The 20,658-nt window shown below is 52.2% G+C and overlaps 2 protein-coding genes across 2 annotated transcripts in view; one reads left to right on the plus strand and one right to left on the minus strand.

The window, feature by feature from the left end:
- Positions 1 to 808, minus strand: part of stxbp1a (syntaxin binding protein 1a) — an 18,126-nt gene extending 17,318 nt beyond the window's left edge. Inside the window, 1 exon segment of the mRNA XM_067249964.1 lies at positions 683 to 808. Within this exon segment, the coding sequence (XP_067106065.1) occupies positions 683 to 719 (37 nt within the window). The 5' untranslated portion in view covers positions 720 to 808.
- A 763-nt stretch (positions 809 to 1,571) lies between these two features.
- niban2a (niban apoptosis regulator 2a) lies at positions 1,572 to 20,411 on the plus strand. Its single transcript, XM_067249945.1, has 14 exons — positions 1,572 to 1,858; positions 5,104 to 5,234; positions 6,930 to 7,058; positions 7,426 to 7,531; positions 7,653 to 7,820; positions 12,251 to 12,366; positions 14,599 to 14,703; positions 15,088 to 15,250; positions 16,655 to 16,842; positions 17,121 to 17,276; positions 18,001 to 18,114; positions 18,372 to 18,479; positions 18,712 to 18,823; positions 19,197 to 20,411. The coding sequence occupies exons 1-14, from the start codon at positions 1,804 to 1,806 to the stop codon at positions 20,222 to 20,224; spliced, it is 2,679 nt and encodes an 892-aa protein (XP_067106046.1). The 5' UTR covers positions 1,572 to 1,803; the 3' UTR covers positions 20,225 to 20,411.
- Positions 20,412 to 20,658: the final 247 nt, after the last annotated feature.

Genomic DNA, 20,658 nt, shown 5'->3' on the forward strand with positions numbered 1-20,658 from the left:
ACCATACATGGCCTAATCGCTATACTGGCTCACAAACCAAACCTGTAACTACAGTCTGCTTTCTCATGAGTTATAATATTTTTTTAAGGAACGTTGCCTGGTCCTCCGGTGATACATCACAGGGGTGAGGCTTTGCTGAAACAGGGGAATCCCTTCAGCGCTTTCAGCCAGCGCGCAGCGACTGAGAACATTAATCTAGCCTACAACCTCATTGATAGCTTCAAAATGAGACCTTGATAAAATAGCCTACTAAACATTAGAGCCTATTCCCACGCTGTTATAGGGTATAGCCTAATCATTACGCTAGGTGACATAGGATCTCGATTCAGAATTAAAGAATGGGCGTATCTGTTGGTTATATATTTCCACAGAGACGCCGTGTAAAACATCATTCTCGATTTGTGTCATGGACCGCCGGGCGCTCAAATGACACACGCCCTGGTCAAGTCCGTCTGAACAGAATTGCGCATCGCTGTGGCCCACGGAGTACTCCCTGCTATAAGACTAAAGACCATCATATACTGCGGTTGTACGCTACAATGGTCCCATAGGCGCATCCTGGAGGAAAAAGGCGCACCACACTGACGAATCCGCCGCCAGTAGAAAGCATCCCATTAATCCTACCGTCAGGATTTAAAACCAATTGACAATGATGCTAATAAATGGAAAATGGTATTCTTACTTTCTCCGACCACCGCCTTTAATCCAATGGGTGCCATGATGTTCCGGTGTGTTAAAACCGTATGTCTCCCTTTACCTCCCTCTCTCCAAAACTGTAAAGTGGCCTACTCCGATTTCTCCGTTCGAGCGAATGTGCACACCTCACATGAGCGCGGACTGCGGACACTTGAATCAGAGACGTCACTTTCGTATCCCTCCGCATCCCACACACGGGGCTCTATTATCGTTTATTCTGGGCCTACTTTGTGTCGTTTTCACTATGATTTTTTGACATTTTAATGTACACTCTCTCACTCTAAAACGGAATGTTTCGTGGTCATGTGGATACAATTGTTATTTTGTTAAATAAATGCATACTTCAGATTAAACAAACAAGCTACAATCTTCCGCAGTGGTTCTAACTTTTGCCTCTGTGATTTATTCCACAAGGTGGCAGTGTGCACCTTCATAATTTAAATCTGTGAAACCTACTGGGATTACGGTGAAGGACAGGTAAAACGGACTAAAACTTTATTCTGCTTTTCCAAACCCGCCAAACTCCAACAGGATGCACCGTAACGTGAGTGTCTCTATCATGAGTCATATCAGCTGACCAGTCCAAATGTAACTTTTTTTCTCCTGATTTAGCTAATGAGAGAAGGCTATAGAAATACTACGCAAACATTTGGTTGTTAATCAATTCAAAGTCAAGCATTTGCTAAAGATCAAATCTAAATGTCAAAATGTCCTCAAAGTTATAACAAAATGACTAGTGCTACCTTAGCTGCCGCACCCTTAGTTGAACACTGATGTTTCTCAGAGGGTGTGTCTTGTGATGAACCAGTCCTCTGTTCACAAGGCTCACTACCCTTCCAGGCTACAAGCGCTCCGTCGCTAAGGTAGTACAGTCTTGAACTTCTGTAGCAACCAATGGTCGCGACAGTCAACTTTCTACCCCGGAGCCAAGTTAGCGTACAGAAGCGACAAACCTCCGAGTTAGGGTTCAGTCCTGGAGTTGTAGATCGTCTTGTTTTGTCTTTACAAGACTCAAGATAGTTCAGTTGGTATTGGGCAGCACGTCTTGTTGGCCCCTTGCCTTGGGGTGACTATTGGTGTGGACAGTTGGTTCACCTCACATCAAACATGGGGGATGTAATTTCGACTCACCTTGACGAGAATAAACGAGAGATGATTACTGGTAAGTAGCGCAACAACAAAATACATGATGAATGCCTATTCAAACTTAAACGGGGTTAGTATTTTCATGTTATTGGGCATTTTACTTTTGCATATTTTTCAGTACCCTACTTTACAGACGTGTTAAGGCGTGTTATGTGTTCTGTCTAAAGCATTTCCTACCCCATGTTATTACTGGCTGTGCTCAGACGCCAGACACTGGGCATACGTCTGTATCCCTCGAAAGTTGCGGGCTTGGTTTATATTTAGTAACTTTAGAGTTGACTGCATTGTAATGTCAGCCATGTACCTCCACCCGAGGGAAGCCCAACATGAGAGATCTTATTACTCAGGGACATAATAACTACTTTCCAAGAAAGAGGCTTAATCATAATGTTTAAGGAGAGCCCGTTGGTCTTCGGTAGGTAGCATGGATTTAGTTTTGGTCGACAATGAGTTAGAGGGGATGAATAGTATTGTTTCATGACATTTTCCTTAAAAACATTTATTTTCATGTGGTTCTTCGTGTTTTTAGAGTGATTCAACCATGAGTAACACGACCTGTTGTAGTTACTGAACCAGTTCTTCAATCCAACACTTCTGGGTTTTAGTTCTGAGTCAGCTGAGATCTGATAACTCAGACCGCTAGTTTTCTATGGAACAAGGCTGTGTGTGTGTGTGTGCGTGTGCGTGTGGTGTGTGTGTGTGTGTGTGTGTGTGTAGAGTGGTGTATCCCGGCCATTCCCTCAGCAGCAATAGTGTGTTTGTGTGTGTCTTTGTTTGAAGTGTGTCTTCCAGGCTGGCAGCGGAGGATCACTGCTTTTTCCTTCAGTTGAAAAGAGAGAGAGAGAGAGAGGTGAGAGAGAGAGAGGAGAGAGAGAGAGAGAGAGGAGAGAGAGATAGAGAGAGATAGAGAGAGAGAGGTGAGAGAGAGAGAGACAGAGAGAGAGAGAGAGAGAGAGAGAGAGAGAGAGAGAGAGAGAGAGAGAGAGAGAGAGGTGTGAGAGAGTGCAGGTAGAAACATGTCCTGGTATTAACAAGCAGAAATCCACCTCTCTTTTATTACCCCTTTCTTTCTCTCTCCCTCCCACTTTTCTCCCCCTCTTTCCTCTTCCCTTTTGCTCCAGATTGTATGTTGTTCTATCGGTGTAGTTACACAGAAAACCCTTTCTATAGTTCAGGGAAATGAAAACGCAGTTATTCCCCCTCATCTCTGCCCCCCCCCTTCTTTCTTTCTTTCTCTTTCTCGATGTCTCTACTTGGTCAACCCCTCCTTTCTTTCTCTACATTCAATTAGCATGTAAGGCAAACCCAACCCAACTCCTCACTGTTTAAGGTTTGTTAACAATGTGTGTGTGGTAGATTAGTCAGCACCTCTCTTTGGGAGGAGTGTTTAGAGTAGTTAGCCACTACAGGGAGGTGTCTCTGGATTTGCTGTGAGAGCACATTCTAGCCTCCTGTCAACACATCCAGTGTGTTTCTCTACCCTCCCTAAAGTGAGTCAGTCAGATGTCAGTGAAGGTCCTAACGTGGGCCCTGCTGCCCCCTCACTGCCCCCTCGCTGCCCCCTCGCTGCCCCCTCGCTGCCCCTCGCTGCCCCCTCGCTGCCCCCTCGCTGCCCCCTCGCTGCCCCTCGCTGCCCCCTCGCTGCCCCCTCGCTGCCCCCTCGCTGCCCCCTCGCTGCCCCTCGCTGCCCCCTCGCTGCCCCTCGCTGCCCCCTCGCTGCCCCCTCGCTGCCCCTCGCTGCCCCCTCGCTGCCCCCTCGCTGCCCCTCGCTGCCCCCTCGCTGCCCCCTCGCTGCCCCCTCGCTGCCCCCTCCCTCACTGCTACATGAGGCTGCTTGCTGTCTGGACGTCCGGCTGGGTCCAGTCTGTGCTAGTCTCACACACTCCTCACAAGGTCCAGCTCCAGTGGAAACAGGAAGGGTTGATGGTCTGACTCTCTTTCTCTCCCCCCAACTCCCGTTCTTTTTGTCTCTCTCTCCTTTTATCTCTGTCTCCTCTCTGTCTCTTTTTCACTGATGAAAGGAGGAGGCAGAGTTGACTCACAAAGACACAAGACACAGTGGAGTCTATCTCACTTTATCAGCCTTTATCTCTCTCTCTCTCTCTCTCTCTCTCTCTCTCTCTCTCTCTCTCTCTCTCTCTCTCTCTCTCTCTCTCTCTCTCTCTCTCTCTCTTTCTCTCTCTCTCTCTCCCCCTCCCCCTCCCCCTCCCCCTCCCCCTCCCCCTCCCCCTCCCCCTCCCCCTCCCTCTCTGCTTGTGTTGGCACAGTCAGTTGACTGGTGGAAAATCCAGTGTGGAGGAATCTGCTCCCATCTCCAGCCTATGTTCACTGTGGACAAAGTCTGGTCTCTTTTGCTGGTGTGGTCTCTAGTATCTCTTCCAGTCCCAGACACAACACAGGTGTCCAGTAAGAGAAGCCACAGAGTAGATGTGGGCAGTGATGACATCACCTGATGACCCCACCTGATGACCCCAGATGACCTCAGAAGATCACTTCCACCTCCACCCCTCCCTCCCTCCCCCCCTCCCTCCCTCCCCCCCTTCATCCGGCCATGTCAGGCCTTTCCTTCCTGCCGTCCTACAGTCGACCTGCTTCCTCCTTCCTGCGGCTCCAGACTCTAGCCTCCAGACTCTAGCCTCCAGACTCTAGCCTCCAGACTCTAGCCTCCAGACTCTAGCCTCCAGACTTTAGCCTCCAGACTCTAGCCTCCAGACTCTAGCCTCCAGACTCTAGCCTCCAGACTCTAGCCTCCAGACTCTAGCCTCCAGACAGCTGAGCTGTGTGCAGGGACTGTAGGAGACCTCTCTGAGTCTCTCCAGCAGTGGAACCAGGCTTCAAGGTCTGTGGATATGCAAACTCCTGTCAGGAGTCTCGTTGATACCGGTTATCGTGAGCTGCTTTGACCATGAAAGGCATCTCTCGGATGAACTTGTGTGCTATCTATCGCTTGTTTTCATTTGCCTTTTAAAAAAGAACTTTCCATAAGAGACTGATAGAGGGTAATGAAGTTGCAGTAATCTGAGTTGTCCTCACAGAGTGTTACTGTACAGTCACTTCCATCTGTCTTATGTTGTCCTTAGTGAGATGACTGTTCAGGCTGTAGTGATCCATGGTAACTATTGTACTGAGTTGATGATTTGAGGTGATTCTGTTACCTTACTGTATACAAAAGTGTTAGTGTGTGTGTGTGTGTGAACGTGTTTACATGTGTGTGTCCTACACGTCTGACCCCCCCCCCCCCCCCCCGCCCCGTGTGTCCAGCTCGTACCAGGGAGGTGACGGAGGACTTCGGCCGGCTGTACGAGCAGCAGTACGCCGTGGCGCTCTTCAACAGCGTCCGCTACGAGATCGAGGGAGGGGGAGGGGGCCAGCCCCAGCTGCTGCACCGCAAGGCAAGAGGCCACGATCACCACTCTCCTCCTCTTTCTCTCCTCCTCCTCTTCCTCACCTCCTCCTCTTCCTCTCCTCCTTTCTCTCCTCTCTCCCTCCTCTTCCTCTCTCCCTCCTCTTTCTCTCCTCCACATCCCTTCTTTCTCTCGCTCCATCTGCCCCTCAGCACAATGCTGCGCTCTCTCCCTCTCTCTTTCTCTGTCTCTCTCTCCTTCATACCATCTGCCTCTTTGTAATCATTCTCTCACTCACTCAACTTGGCACAGCATTACAAATGTGCCACAAAATCAACCAATCGGAAAATTGGAGAAGGTCGAGTCTGATTCGCTGTTTCGTCTCCAAACACAACGCTTCTTGCTGTTGTCACCATTTGATTCTGTCAAATCTGGTGTCTGGAAATCTAAAATCCCTCTCTTTCGTCTTCTAAGTGTTGTGATTGGAGATGAAACAGCCAATCAGAACGTACCATCTAATGTTCTCAGATTGGTTGATTTTGTGGCACATTTGTAGCGCTGGGCCAAGTTGAGACAGCATGCAGGCAAGGTTGAGCTTGCACAGAGTGGAGAGGTTTCTAAGGATTCAGCCAAACATGCAAATACATTAATTGAGCACGAGAAGCAAACTATGTTCCACCGTGTTCCAGATCTCCCAGTGCTCTCTCAGGAACGAGACGGAGAAGCAGCGCTGTACCTGAGAGCGCTTTAGCCGTGTGGCCCTCAGCTCCGTGTGGCCCTCAGCTCCGTGTGGCTCTGAGCTCCGTGTGGCTCTGAGCTCCGTGTGGCCCTCAGCTCCGTGTGGCCCTTAGCTCCGTGTGGCCCTCAGCTCCGTGTGGCTCTGAGCTCCGTGTGGCCCTCAGCTCCGTGTGGCCCTCAGCTCCGTGTGGCCCTCAGCTCCGTGTGGCTCTGAGCTCCGTGTGGCCCTCAGCTCCGTGTGGCTCTGAGCTCCGTGTGGCCCTCAGCTCCGTGTGGCTCTGAGCTCCGTGTGGCTCTGAGCTCCGTGTGGCCCTCAGCTCCGTGTGGCTCTGAGCTCCGTGTGGCTCTGAGCTCCGTGTGGCTCTCAGCGCCAGCTCACTGGAGGGAAAGTGGAGCACGTTTCACACATGAACAGCCACGCTGTTAACAATGTTACAGCAGTTCCTCTTCTCTGCACAGGATGGAGCTTCTCACACACACACACACACACATTCACTGACACACACACACACATACATACAAACAGGCACACACGCATAACTACACACAGACAAACAAACATGCAGATTTTGGTCACACACTGATAACTTATCCAACTGTCACTGCAGGAACTCAGCTAAAACCACTGTAACCAAGCTTTGCTAGTTAGCGCCTCAAAGCACACAAACACTTTCCTTTTCTCCTGCTTCCCTCCCTCCCTCTCTCCCTCCCTCTCTCCCTCCCTCCTTCCTTCCTCCCTCAGATAGGATTAAGCTGTTTGAGTTTCAGTATTTGATCTAAGACAGGAACTCAGACAGGAACTGTGAAAACAGAGTGGATGGCGTGTGCTTGTGTAAACACTCTACAGCCCTCGATGTTGTTAGTGTCTCCACCCCTCCACTGTCTCAGACAGGACTGTGGCCGTCAGGACCTGTGTCATGTTGTCACACTGGACACTGTACAGGACCTATGACTGTGCCTGGTAGTGGTGTTGGACTCACTGTGGTTCTGTGTGCGTGGTATCAGGACCCTCTGGAGGGCAAGTCCATCTTCTCCGGGGGCCTCTTCCAGTATCTGGAGGAGAACAAGAAATGGAGGAACCGTTTTGTCTACGTGGACGACACCTACCAAATCAGCTTCTACGAGAACAAGCAGGTAAGAATCCCCCAAGGCAATCCTCTCCCTCCCTCCCTCCCTCCCTCCCTCCCTCCCTCCCTCCCTCCCTCCCTCCCTCCCTCCCTCCCTCCCTCCCTCCCTCCCTCCCTCCCTCCCTCCCTCCCTCCCTCCCTCCCTCCCTCCCTCCCTCCCTCTTTCCCTCTTTCCCTCTTTCCCTCTTTCCCTCTTTCCCTCTTTCCCTCCCTCCCTCCCTCCCTCCCTCCCTCCCTCCCTCCCTCCCTCCCTCCCTCCCTCCCTCCCTCCCTCCCTCCCGGGGGCAGCAGACATGCTCTGTAGAGAAGGTTCCAGGTTGATCGTCCGTGTGAGTAAAGTTTGGTCGTGTGGTGCCTCCCTCCACTTCCTCCAGGCTCACGACCGAAGCCTGCGCCCCAAGGGCACCCTCAGCTGTGCGGGCTACAAGGCCCTGACGTCCATGGAGGAATACACCCAGCTGCTCAACACCAGCCTGCCAGGTGGGGGGGGAGGGGAGGGGATCGATGAATACTATGATCCATTCCATCTCAAGTGAGGTGATTTCGGGTCAATAGATCATACATGTAAGTATTGTAACGTGTGTGTGTGTTCTTGTCTCAGGTGTGAAGGGCAAAGTGGGCAGCGGTGCGGTGGTGAGGTGTGCCACCCAGTTCCCCCTGATCCTCTGGCACCCGTACGGCCGGCACCACTACTTCTGCGTCCTCACAGAGAAGGAGCAGAAGAAGTGGCACGCTGTCCTCCAGGATTGTGTCCGGCACAGCAACAACGGTAACACACACACAGCAACCACGGTAACACATACACACACAGCAACCACGTTAACACACACAGCAACCACGGTAACACACACACACAGCAACCACGGTAACACACACACACACATCAACAACGGTAACACACACACAGCAACCACGGTAACACACACAGCAACCACGGTAACACACACACACAGCAACCACGGTAACACACACACACACAGCAACAACGGTAACACACACACACACAGCAACCACAGTAACACACACACACACAGCAACCATTGTAACACACACACACACACACAGCAACCACTGGAACACACACACACACAGTCTAGACTATAGAGAGAGTGTATGTGCACTAGACCAGAGAGAGAGAGATGGTGTAGCTGAACTTCCAGGACCATGTGAACGGCTGGATTAACAACGTCAGCTATTATGAGTCATTCAACCCCCCCCCCCCACACACACACCCCAGCCCCACCCCGACCAATTACCTCTCCCCTCCGCCATTGTTCAGAAGTCATGTAGGGGTGTGTGTGTGTGACACACATACCTGCCTCTTCGGGTCCCACCAGGGCAGGTGACTGCCAGGCAGGAATGTGTCTCTGGGCCAGTCCTGGAGTCTTACCGGCCGTCTGCTCTCTCTCCGGCGGCCTGCTCCCTGAGGGGGCGGGGCGTTGCGGGGCGGGGATCGACTTGACGTGAACCCGGGGAAAGTCTCAATCACTCTTGGCTCCCAGCCTGGTGGATCGTTGGAGCATCTGTACTGAATGAGCTGACCTGGGGAAAGGTCCAGTCACCTGGAGAGAGACAGAGTGGTTAGAGGACTGTCCAGTCACCTGGAGAGAGACAGAGTGGTTAGAGGACTGTCCAGTGGGGACTGTTAGATCCTGCTCCAGACACACAGCCTGTCCACAGCCTCTCCTTGTTAAGGTTTGCAGAGGGACTTGTGAGATGTGATCCATGCTGTGGCCTGTGGGAGGTAGATGTGATGAAAGTACATAGTGCTGATGACCCGGTGAGACCCCAGCGGCAGCAGAGACAGGACTGGGGCATGATGGGACATGTATCCACCTGGCAGCAGATCCCAGAACAGTTTCTCTGCTGCTCCTCCAGCCCTGCCACCACGCCCTGGGTGGATCTGACCAGCACACACACACACATGCACACACACACACACACACACACACACACACACACACACTGTAACAAGGCGCTGACATGCTGCTTGTCCTGCATAGGGTGTAATCAAAAGCTTTGAAGTACAATCCACATGAACCTACTATTGTGATTGATTTGAACACCTAACGGGAGTCAGGTGGCTGAGCAGTTACTGTAAGTCGCTCTGGATAAGAGCGTCTGCTAAATGACTAAATGTAAATGTAAACTTATCCTTCTGATTAATGACACTGCATTACTCATCTTGGCAGGGACATTGTCTTAAAACGTTCCCCATGCTTTTCAGTAGTCCTCTATAAGTGAGAGCACAGCAGCTGCCAGCCAGCATGACCAGCAGAAATGAAGAGGCTCTCAGAATGTTCTCTCCTCATGTCCCCCTCGACCTGTCTGGACATGCTCAGTAGCGTACTAGGTTTCTTCATAACTCTTGTGGTCCTGTCTTTTTTGATAGCCCCCCCACACACACACACACCCTGTCCACTGCTCCCCCCCCCCCCCCACCTCCTTGATGATGTCATGAGGGTGTACAGAGGAAAGCCAGATCCCAGAACCCCCTCCTCCCCCCCCTCCCCCAGGAGATGAATGATGTTAGGAAGTGACACCTCCTCTGAACAACAGCTCCTTTTTTCTGCTCGAGCCACACACACACTCACACACCGGTAGCAACACTTCATAAAGTACTGTTTGCTTGCGTGGTTGCTGACTGAGTAGGGGCCATTATTGGGTTCACTTCAGAAGCAGAGGTGCATTGTGGGAAGGCTGTGCCTTCATGGTGATGGTTTAGTCAAAGCGGATGCCATGATTGGCGGATGCTTGGTCTATGCCAGGCGTGTGGGTGAGGTGAGGTGCAGGTCGAACAGTAACAGATGCAAAAAGGCTCCTGAAGAGAAGCTCTGCAAAGGAAGACTGTTCACCCTGCTGAGACAACACACACACATGAAAATACACACACACACACACACTCACACATGAAAATACACACACACACACTCACACATGAAAATACACGTGGTGGTTGGACGTTTTTGCGACCTCACCCGGTGACAGAACACTGGTTGTCGTTCAGTAATTTAATAGTTGTCACCTGTACTTACTGTAACAAAGGGACAGGAAGTCACAAGGTCTTCCGGAACATTCCGGTCTCCGTCTGTCGTCTCCTACCTGTCACCATCATCCTGATTCAGGATTGGCTGGTGGGTGGAGATGTGCCGTCACGTGATTGGTCATGTCTCCCGAAGAGAGGGGAATCTCATTGGCCATCACACACACACACACACCGTGCAGAGTTAAGCCTGAGACGGAAATGCCTCCAATACGGCGACCATGTTAAGTGTTACCACATGTTCTATTTACAGAGCTACGCACACATGCACGCGCACACACGCACACATTTTCCCATGCCAGGCAGTCTGCATCCTGTCTCCGTCTCCAAGACACTCAGAGCTGTAAGAGAACTGATCGCTTTGAAGTCTGACAGGGATTTGAAACAAATCATGACTTATTGTCTATAATTCACACTGTGTGTGTGCGTGTGTGTGTGTGAGGGGGAGAGTTTGACATGCGTTCTAAATGTGCACCACAGTAGACAACCTCGTGGAAGCCCAGGTACCATATTACCCTGAGGGCTCGCTGGGTTTAGCTCAGCTCTGCATCCTGTCCTGGTGACCCGCCTGTCTGGGCCTCCAGCCAGCCTGTTCCAGCTCCGCAGCCCTGGCTGGCACACACCAAGCAGTAAATCCAGTGCACCCATGGGCACATTGGACGTGTGACAGCAGGCCAGGAACCACATGATGTCGTCTAACTGCTGGGGGGGAGGGAGGGGGGGGTTGGGTTAAAAGGACATGATATGAATCGTGAGGAATCATAATAATATCAACGCTTAAGAAAGGATCCCGTTGTTTGTGTCTTTCTGGATGATTCTGCGAACCCTCCACTCAGAGAGAGACCACGGCCTCCACCCAGAGAGAGACCATGGCCTCCACCCAGAGAGACCATGGCCTCCACCCAGAGAGACCATGGCCTCCACCCAGAGAGACCACGGCCTCCACCCACAGAGAGACCACGGCCTCCACCCACAGAGAGACCACGGCCTCCACCCAGAGAGAGACCACGGCCTCCACCCAGAGAGACCACGGCCTCCACCCACAGAGAGACCACGGGCTCCACCCACAGAGAGACCGCGGCCTCCATCCACAGAGACCACGGCCTCCACCCAGAGAGAGACCATGGCCTCCACCCACAGAGAGACCACGGCCTCCACCCACAGAGAGACCATGGCCTCCACCCAGAGAGAGACCACGGCCTCCACCCACAGAGAGACCATGGCCTCCACCCACAGAGAGACCATGGCCTCCACCCACAGAGAGACCATGGCCTCCACCCACAGAGACCACGGCCTTGTCTGATTGGTGGAGAGTTTGCTGGGGTTCACTGCAAGACAATAACTCACAGCTGCCTTGTGTAGCTATCACGTGAACTGTGTGTGTGTGTACGGCTCCTGAGGACCGTGTGTGTGTGTGTCCTATACAGCATCTTCCTGTCCTGTTGTCATATGGCGACACACTTGCCAGAAGCGTGTGTAGTGGTCATATAGCTGTCATCGCCGCGGCGATGTGTTGTCGTCAGACAGAGGTCGCCGGCAGACAGACCCTGGCCTCGACGGGGCTGTTTTCACCACGTAAACAAAAAGGACCCCGGCGATGACACGGGGCTGTCTCGCCGAGAGCGTCCCCGCGCTGTACGGCTTCTCCCTCTGCTGTCTCATGGAGGGGGGGCCCCGCGGCGACCACCCAGCCGGTCGACACTGGGCCACTTCCTGTTTTGGTGATGACACGGTGGTTCAGTCAGGGCTGGGCTTCCTGTGTAATCCCCTGCTGCTATATTTACCTCTAGCTAAAGACACCGGGATTATTATTAGGCAACAGCTAGCGGCTATCACCCCCAAAAAACAAACTTTTTCCCTTCCTTAAAATATTTATTTGGAATAAAGCTTAGTTAAATTGTCTCTGACATAACTAATGAAGACTGTAGGAAGCTATGTTTAGTTGTATAAAGATTTGGTTAGAGCGCCTTTCAAAACCAAAGTTGCAAGGAGCTGTCCAGCGCAAGAAATAATATAAAAAGAGAGAGATTAAAACCTGCAAAGTGCTCACAAACCATGTGAATTTAGAGGCTTAACTATCCAACACAGTGACCCACAACATCCCAGCCCCACCCTCCCTCCACTCCGCCTCACCCCTGCTCTCCTGCCCCCTACAGGCCTTTCGGAGGACTGCAAGGTGCGGACACCAGCGTTCACCGACACGGTGAGGCTCCACCGGCAGCGCCACGGTCACTACGGAACCTGGGACCTGATGTGTGGAGCGCCCCCGCAGGTGAGGCTAGGGACTGCAGCCTGGTGTTCTGGTCACCACACAGTTCATCCCACACACTCCGTCTAGAGCTGGGCTCTCTGTCTCCGCAGAGCTCGCTGCAGCTGCCTGGAGGCTTACATTACATTTACATTGAGTCATTTAGCAGACGCTCTTATCCAGAGCGACTTACAGTAAGTACAGGGACATCCCCCCCGAGGCAAGTAGGGTGAAGTGCCTTGCCCAAGGACACAACGTCATTCGGCACAGCCGGGAATCGAACTGGCAACCTTCAGATTACTAGCCCGACTCCCTCACCACTCAGCCACCTGACTCCCCCTTGGCTTGTCTCCAGCCACACTTCAACACTGGTTACCTGAGCAACCAGCTAGTCAGCCAATCAGCAGGCCAGCCTCCATTGGTGCCTGTGGTTATTAAATATGAAGAAGAAAGCTAATGCTTTGGGCAGAATGTACTCAGCAACCTTGGTGTATTTGACCAGATGTGTGTGTGTGTGTGTGTGTACAATAACCACACAGCCCCCAGATCTGACACATATCTGCACACCAAGTATGAGTCAAGACCTCCTGGTCTCGACCTCAAACACACACACACCACGCACACACACACCACACACACAAACACACACAATCACCCAAACATCATTAGAAACCCAAACACACACACAGGATGAGTCACTCCCACCAAGCTCATCTTCTCTCTCACGTTCAGCCAGCCATCACTTCCCCCTCCTCCTCCTCCTCCTCCTCCTCCTCCCAGATGGCCTCTGGGGGAGGAGGAGGAGGAGGAAGTGGAGTAGAACATGCTATAGCTTGGCTCTCCCCACCCAGCCCTCCACCCTTCCCTCCTGTAAGGTAACCTGAGCTCCACCCGCTGGGCTGAAAGGAGCCCTCAGTGCAGGCATGGGGGGGGGGGGGGGGGGGGAGAACAGAGGCTCCTTGTGAGCAGTCACCTGCCTGCCTCCCTCGCCCTGCCTCCCTCGCCCTGCCTCCCTCGCCCTGCCTCCCTCGCCCTGCCTCCCTCGCCCTGCCTCCCTCGCCCTGCCTCCCTCGCCCTGCCTCCCTCGCCCTGCCTCCCTCGCCCTGCCTCCCTCGCCTGCTGCAGGAGTGGAGGCCGGGCCTCTTGGCCCGCGTCACAGAACAGAAGCAGTGTGCTGGTCTGGGTGGTTGGTGTCCCACACGGCCTGTTTCTGCCTCTCGTGCAGTGTTGGGCTCCGTTCAGACTGGTTAAAGGTGCGTTGGGTGGGTGGCATAAAGACATAGTGTGTGTGTGTGGGGGGGGGGGGGGGCGGGCGAGCAGAGTAGAGGCATTAAACACTCTTCCTGCATCTCTGACACACACACACCCATACTCTCTCTCTCTCACACACACACACACCACCCACTAACACACACACACACACACACACACACCACCCACTAACACACACACACAGGAAGGAGTGGCCAGGCTCCATGTGTTTTTCTGCAGGGTGGTGGCTGGCTGGTGTGTTTTTGTTTTTCCTTCAGGCCATGTCTGGTTGTTTTGGAAACCACCCGTAACCCTGGCAACCTCCAGCCTACTCCCATCGTATCGTTCTGCGCCCCGACGCCCCTAACATCCATCCATCATAACATCCAACTGTTCTACTATCCATCGATTCCAACCATCCAACCAGTCTTTGTGTGTGTGTGTGTGTATGTATGTGTGTGTGTGTGCCATCAATTACTTTATAATGCAGGGTCGCTAATGAGCCAAGGAAGGTGGAGTGCTGTTCTTATGAACACCCACTTGCAGCAGATGTATGAATGTTTGGATAGCCACTGTGTGTGTGTGTGTGTGTTTGTGTGCATATTCTGCTGGAAGGAGCTGAAAGCTAAGCTGTGTTTACTTGTAGAGTTTTGACAATGTGTTTGACTTTACAGCAGCATCACCCAGCTAATTATAGTTTGATCAAGATGCCAAGTACTATACTTACACCCCTGTTCTTACATAACACACTGAGACTATTACACACACACACACACACACAACACACCCATCTCAAGGCCATTTACAAAGGAGTGTGTGAAGTGGTTATTGGCCAGGTTGACTGTGGTGTTTGCTGTTATGCTCTTTGAAGCAGCATGAAGATGAATAGTGATGCCACACCTGCTCATTACGTCTGTTTACACACAGGGTCAGCTCAGGCCTTACTGCCTCTAGCAACGTGCCAACGTTTGTGTGTGTGTGTGTGTGTGTGTGTGGGGGGTGTAGATCCTGGCTAACCTGGTGATGGAGACCCTCCACCCTGAGCTGAGGAATCTGATTGGTCCTCGTCTGAAGGGGAAGCTGCAACAGAAACAGAGAAGCTGGATGCTGGTGAGTTCTCTCTCTCTCTCCTCCCACACTCTCTCCTCCCCCTCTTCCTTTTCCGCCCCCTCTCCCCTCCTCCTCTTCTCTCCTTCCCCTCTCCCCTCCTCCTCCTCTCTCCTTCCCCTCTCTCCTCCCCCTCTCCCCTCCTCCTCTTCTCTCCTCCCCCTCTCCCCTTCTCCTCTTCTCTCCTTCCCCTATCCCCTCCTCCTCCTCTCTCCTTCCCCTCTCCCCTCCTCCTCTTCTCTCCTCCCCCTCTTCCCTTTCCTCCCCCTCTCCCCTCCTCCTCCTCTCTCCTTCCCCTCTCTCCTCCCACTCCAGGTTGTTGTCTGTTCACCAGCATGTCCAGGTGAGGAGTATTCCTTCTGATACTAAGACCTCCCCTCCCTCCAGATCTCAGACGCGGTGTACAGGCAGGTGCTGTCCCAGACCCAGGCCCGGTACGAGGCTCTGCTCCAGGCCTGCGAGGAGCAGCGCTCCTCCCTGGACGCTGCACTGCGTACGGACATGGACCAGATCATCACCTCCAGGGAACATGTCAGCAGCAAGCTCCGGGGTGAGACACACACACGTGTATTATACACACACACGTGTATTATACACACACATTTCACTCCTTATAATAAACCCCAGAGGTAGGATCTGATGTCAGGCTACTGAGAGAGGTTGTGGAGCCACACTCACACACACACACAAACACACTCACTAACTCACACACTCACACACACACCGTGCAGAAGCGCCCAGACCAGTCCCAGAGCAACTGTACTCCACGCCTCTATTGTGTTTCTACTCAATAAGAATAGAATAGAAACTGTAATCCAGACCAACTCTCTCTTCTCAGGTTTCAGATTACACCCGACTGACACGCTTGCTTTGCACTCCACACACACACACAATCACACACACCCTCCTCCTCTCATCATCCTCTCATCCCTTTATATATCTTCAACTCCCTTCTTTCCCTTCTCTGTCCAGTGATCCTGTTATGTATCTGAGGGTTAAACATGAAGCATCATACAGTACAGTATAGTACTGTGTAGTACAGTATAGGAACTCCCAGCCAGTCACCTGCCCTCCTGATAGGGGCAGTTCTGGGGTGGAGGGGCAGGGAGAGCCAGTCCCCGTGACAACAGGCTTGGGCCTCCTTAATGTAGATTTTGAATCATTATAAACATGGTCTTTTACCTGCAATGCAGTGAAAAACGATATAGCAACAACAATGTTAAACGTAACTGGCCCCCCTATCAGTGGCCCCCCCTAACAGTGGCCCCCCCTATCAGTGGCCCCCCTAACAGTGGCCCCCCCTAACAGTGGCCCCCCTAACAGTGGCCCCCCTAACAGTGCCCCCCCCCCCCCGGTTGAAATAGTCTAGAACCTCCACTGCCTCCTGAGCGGTGCCCTGGGCTGGTCGCTGGCTCTGGGTCGGTTTCCCACGTAGCTGATGTGGAAGAACTGCATTCCTGAAGGAACATAGCAAGCCAAGACCAAGCTAAACCCTGTGGGAGATTTAAGTACAGAACTCGGGTTGTTAGTGTGTGTGGGTGTCTACATTATGGGTTTGTTTATATTTAGTGTGTTTGTGTGTGTATATCTATATTAAGTGTGTATATTCTCTCCTCTCCTTTCACTGTCTATGTTAAAAAAGTTTCCAAAAATCTTTTTGAAAATCATTTTCGAAGAAAAGTTTTGAAAAGTCGAAACAATACGTTTAGAAAACAAAATAAAAAATACCCCATCATTGATGAGTACTTGATCTATTGTACTTTGCTCTGCTTTCCTGTACTCTGTTTCGACCGCCCCTCTCCTCCTCTCATTTCACTGTGTGGCAAAAAAAGTTTCAACGTCCGGTTTTAGATTGATCCTTACACGTCCCCAAGTTCACTCATGTCATGTTGCAGAGGGTGTTCACTGACCTGCCCAGTAACCACAGACCTCCATGCCCCAACCCCCTCCACAGCCGTGGTGTTGCCCAGGGCAGAGCAGCTCCTTCGGGGCAGCGTCCAGCCCTACCTGGGCTCCATCCTGGAGGCCCTGATGGAGCCCACCAGCAGAGGGTTCTCCGAGGTGAGGGAGGTGCTGTTCCGAGAGCTGGTGGAGGTCAGCAAGAACACGCTCAACGGAGGAGGCAAGGAGAAGATGGCGGAGGTGAGGAGGGGCTGGGTTTGGGGGGGCCGGGTCAGGGGGAGGTCAGGGGTGGAACCCACGTAAAAAAGAGACAGTACTTGAGATTGTAACGTGTAATAATCCCCACTTGAATTCCTTTCATTAGTGTCTTTGTTCCTGTGCTGAAAGGGCTCTGTAAATCCTCACGTGAACTTTCAGTCTCAAACAATCTATTAAAGTTCAGTGTCTTGCCAAGAATCCTCAACTTCCCTCCCTCCCTCCCCCTGCCCTCCCTCCCTCCCCCTGCCCTCCCTCCCCAGCACATGGAGAAGATCGCCATGCTGGCGTTCCACCCGGTGAAGATGCAGAGCTGCTATGAGCAGGTGGAGCAGCTGAACCTGGAGGGGCTGCAGCAGAGGTTCGACGTGTCCAGCGCCTCCGTCTTCACCCAGAGGGCCCAGGTCCTCATGAGGGAGGTGAGGACCACGCCCGCGTTTACGTAGGCGGCCCGTCGCTCGTTTCAGTGCCACGCTTGCGGACAGTGCATAGGGACAGTACAGCAGGAGGTCACGGGTCAGAAACGTATCGTATCGTTCTAACGGAGTCGATCGCCACACCCTCACCATTAACACAGGGGTGGGATTATGCTGTACAGAATAAAGAACCATGCCCTCACTATAACCTTTACCTTCGTGATAGTTAAGGTCATCACACACAAGTGAGCAGAGCAGTACAGAACTTTAATGATCCCCAAGGGGAAATGTAATTATTGTGTGGGGAGAATTGTGTACACCCAGCTGTGTACCTACACCCATCCTACTTACTAGCATCCCCGAAGGCTAAAGAAAATGATGCAATGACTGGTTAACCTCCAAGGCTGTGTGTCGTGCAGGGCTATCACTGTGCCAGATAGTTCAGCTGGTAGTGCCATCTGGTGGTTAGGATGGGTATCACAAGCACACCAAATCCTGCAGAAACTCAAACAGAATAGTCCTGACTTCTTCTGTGGTGTGTTAGTCCTTCATATCCTGTCTTCTTCTGTGGTGTGTTAGTCCTTCATATCCTGTCTTCTTCTGTGGTGTATTAGTCCTTCATATCCTGTCTTCTTCTGTGGTGTATTAGTCCTTCATATCCTGTCTTCTTCTGTGGTGTGTTAGTCCTTCATGTACAAACTTCCTCTATTGTGTATGTGTGTGACAGCAAATGGACAATGCCGTGTACACGTTTGAGCAGCTGTTGTGGCAGAGTCTGGAGGCCCAGGGAGGAGAGGACCTCTGCCACACCACCCAGCGCTGCCAGGACAGAGTGCTCAAGGTGCCCTACCACCAGCCTAGCAACCAACAAGCAATTCAATGAATGAATGAGTGATTGAACAAACATAAGAATTAATTAACGATATAAACAAAAGGAACTGGTAACAAATTAACTAATAACTTAGTTAAACTAAGTTAAATTTGTAAACAAACTATTAAACTAACTTTAAGATTTCTTAAACAAACAAACTAATGTGATGAGTGACTGGCATATTTTGTGTTGGTATTTTAATGACGTGTGTGTGTGTTCCCTGTCAGAAATATGACTACGACAGCAGTACCGTGCGTAAGAAGTTCTTCAGAGAGGCTCTGCTGCAGATCATCATCCCGTACATGCTGAAGCAGCTCTCTCCCTCCTGCTCTCCGGTACATCTTACTTCCAGTCTCTAACCTCCCTCCCTCCCTCTCTCTCTCACTTATCCTTCCTCTTACCCTCCTCCTGTCTCTCTCCAGTCCCTGAGCTCTCTCCCCCTCTCTCTCTGGCCCCCCCTGACCTCCTTCCCTACAATGCACCAGACCCAGTATCTCCAGGTGTCTGGTAGCTCGTCTGCAAAGGAACCTGTCTGAACCAGTCTGAACCTGTCTCTGCTCCTCTTAGGAGTTCCCTCGGTTCCAGGAGATGATCTTCGAGGACTTCTCCAGGTTCATTCTGGTGGAGAACGTATTCGAGGAGGTGGTGTTGCAGTCCGTCACCAAGGACATCATGATGGGTAGGTGGTCATGACAACAGGCAGTGTCTTGTGTCTGTCTCCTGCCCCCCGGGTCCTGACTCTCAATCTTTCACTCCCTTTCCCTCTCTCTCCATCTCCCTCCCTCTCTCCCTCTCTCCATCTCCCTCCCTCTCTCCCTCTCTCCATCTCCCTCCCTCTCTCACTCTCTCCCTCTCTCCCCATCTCCCTCCCTCTCTCCATTTCCCTCTCTCCATCTCCCTCCCTCTCTCCATCTCCCTCTTTCTCCATCTCCCTCCCTCTCTCCCCATCTCCCTCCCTCTCTCCATTTCCCTCTCTCTCCATCTCCCTCCCTCTCTCTCTTTCTCCATCTCCCTCTCTCTCCCTCTCTCTCCATCTCCCTCTCACTCTGCAGCTGTGAAGGAGGCCGCGGTCCAGAGGAGACACAACCTGTACAGGGACAGCATGGTCCTGACCAACAGTGACCCCAACCTGCACCTGCTGGGGGAGCAGCCCGGCGTGGACTGGGCCGCCCAGCTGGGGGTCGAAGGTCACGACCTGGAGGGCTCCCTGGGCGGGGGGAGGAGCTCTGGCAGGAAGCGCAGACAGGTGGTGTCCATGATCCAGCTGGAGGGGATGCCCCTTCTGCCCTACGAGTCCTGTCTGGAGGTACCGGGGGTGGAGCTCATCCCCGAGGAAGGAGAAGGCGAGGAGGTCAAGGGTCACGGAGGAGGTTGGGCAGAGCCGGATGAGCCCAAGTCTCCCGACAGCGTGGACGGCATTCGCGACCTCATCAACCCCGTGGTGACGGTGGCATTGCCGGTGTCGCCGGAGGAGGCGGCGTGCCATAGCAACGGGATGGAGGTGGGGGCGGGGACTATCTCCCTGGGAGACGGTGTGGAGGAGGAGGTGACGCTCATCAGGACAGTGGTGGAGGAGGTGCGCGCTCGCTCGCCCGCGGGAAAGAGTGGGCAGGAAGTAGAGGAGCAGCTGGCAGGAAGCTGTCCGCAGGAAGTCGAAGAGGGTCAACAGGAAGTAAAAGAGGGTTATCAGGAAGTCGAAGAGGGTCAACAGGAAGTCAAAGAGGGTCAACAGGAAGTGGAGAGCGAGGAGGGGGAATCGTTCACAGGGAACGCTGCACAGGAAGTGGAGATTGCGGAACAGGAAGAGGATAGTGACCAGGTTACTGAGTGCGGCTTGGACTCTGACGCGGAGATGGCCCCGCGACTGGCCGAGTCAAGTCCCCGGTGTCATGACGACAGCGGATTTCAGTCGCCGACCAATGAGGGGCTGGATGAGAACGAGGCTCAGCCAATCGTGGCTGACCCTGAGGAGGTAGCAGTGACTCTGGACCAGGAAGTGTCTGTCGTCCTCAACCAATCAGAGAGCAGAGACCTGCCCCCCAGTACAAAGTGCGTATCAGAAATACCGTATGAGATATGAACGGAGGGAAACATTCCTTTTATGTTATAAATTATTTTTTATTTGCCATTTCATTGTTTATATTGTGCTCGATTTCTTAGCCACAATCTAAATAGATAAGCAGAAGGGGGAAAAACAGCTAAAGTATCTAAATGTATTCTTCTTCTAACAGTTACTGTGCTCTCTCTGGATTTTAAACTTAATACCTTTACTGGATTTTAAATGCTAGATAACATTTGTTTTTTTAAACCTTTGTGCATGGCACTGAAACTAAGAAATTAGTACTTCCAACGTCAGAATTGGGAAGGCGTATAAATGCTCTTTACACTACACAGCGACTCTCCTTAAGAGTGTACTTTGCACCATAGTACACTGGGAACGCAACACTACAAACTGATGGATGTAGCACCCTCTATTTAGGCACCAGGGGGCGCTGTTCACAAGCTGTAGATTCA

Source organism: Osmerus mordax, chromosome 14 (assembly GCF_038355195.1).
Source record: "Osmerus mordax isolate fOsmMor3 chromosome 14, fOsmMor3.pri, whole genome shotgun sequence".
Classification (NCBI taxonomy): Eukaryota; Metazoa; Chordata; class Actinopteri; order Osmeriformes; family Osmeridae; genus Osmerus; species Osmerus mordax.

Coding starts and splice junctions, on each gene's coding strand:
- niban2a (XM_067249945.1), top strand. CDS start 1,804: ATGGGGGATGTAATTTCGACTCACCTTGACGAGAATAAACGAGAGATG. Junction 7,059..7,425: donor GCTTCTACGAGAACAAGCAG/GTAAGAATCCCC, acceptor CACTTCCTCCAG/GCTCACGACCGAAGCCTGCG. Junction 12,367..14,598: donor TGTGTGGAGCGCCCCCGCAG/GTGAGGCTAGGG, acceptor TGGGGGGTGTAG/ATCCTGGCTAACCTGGTGAT.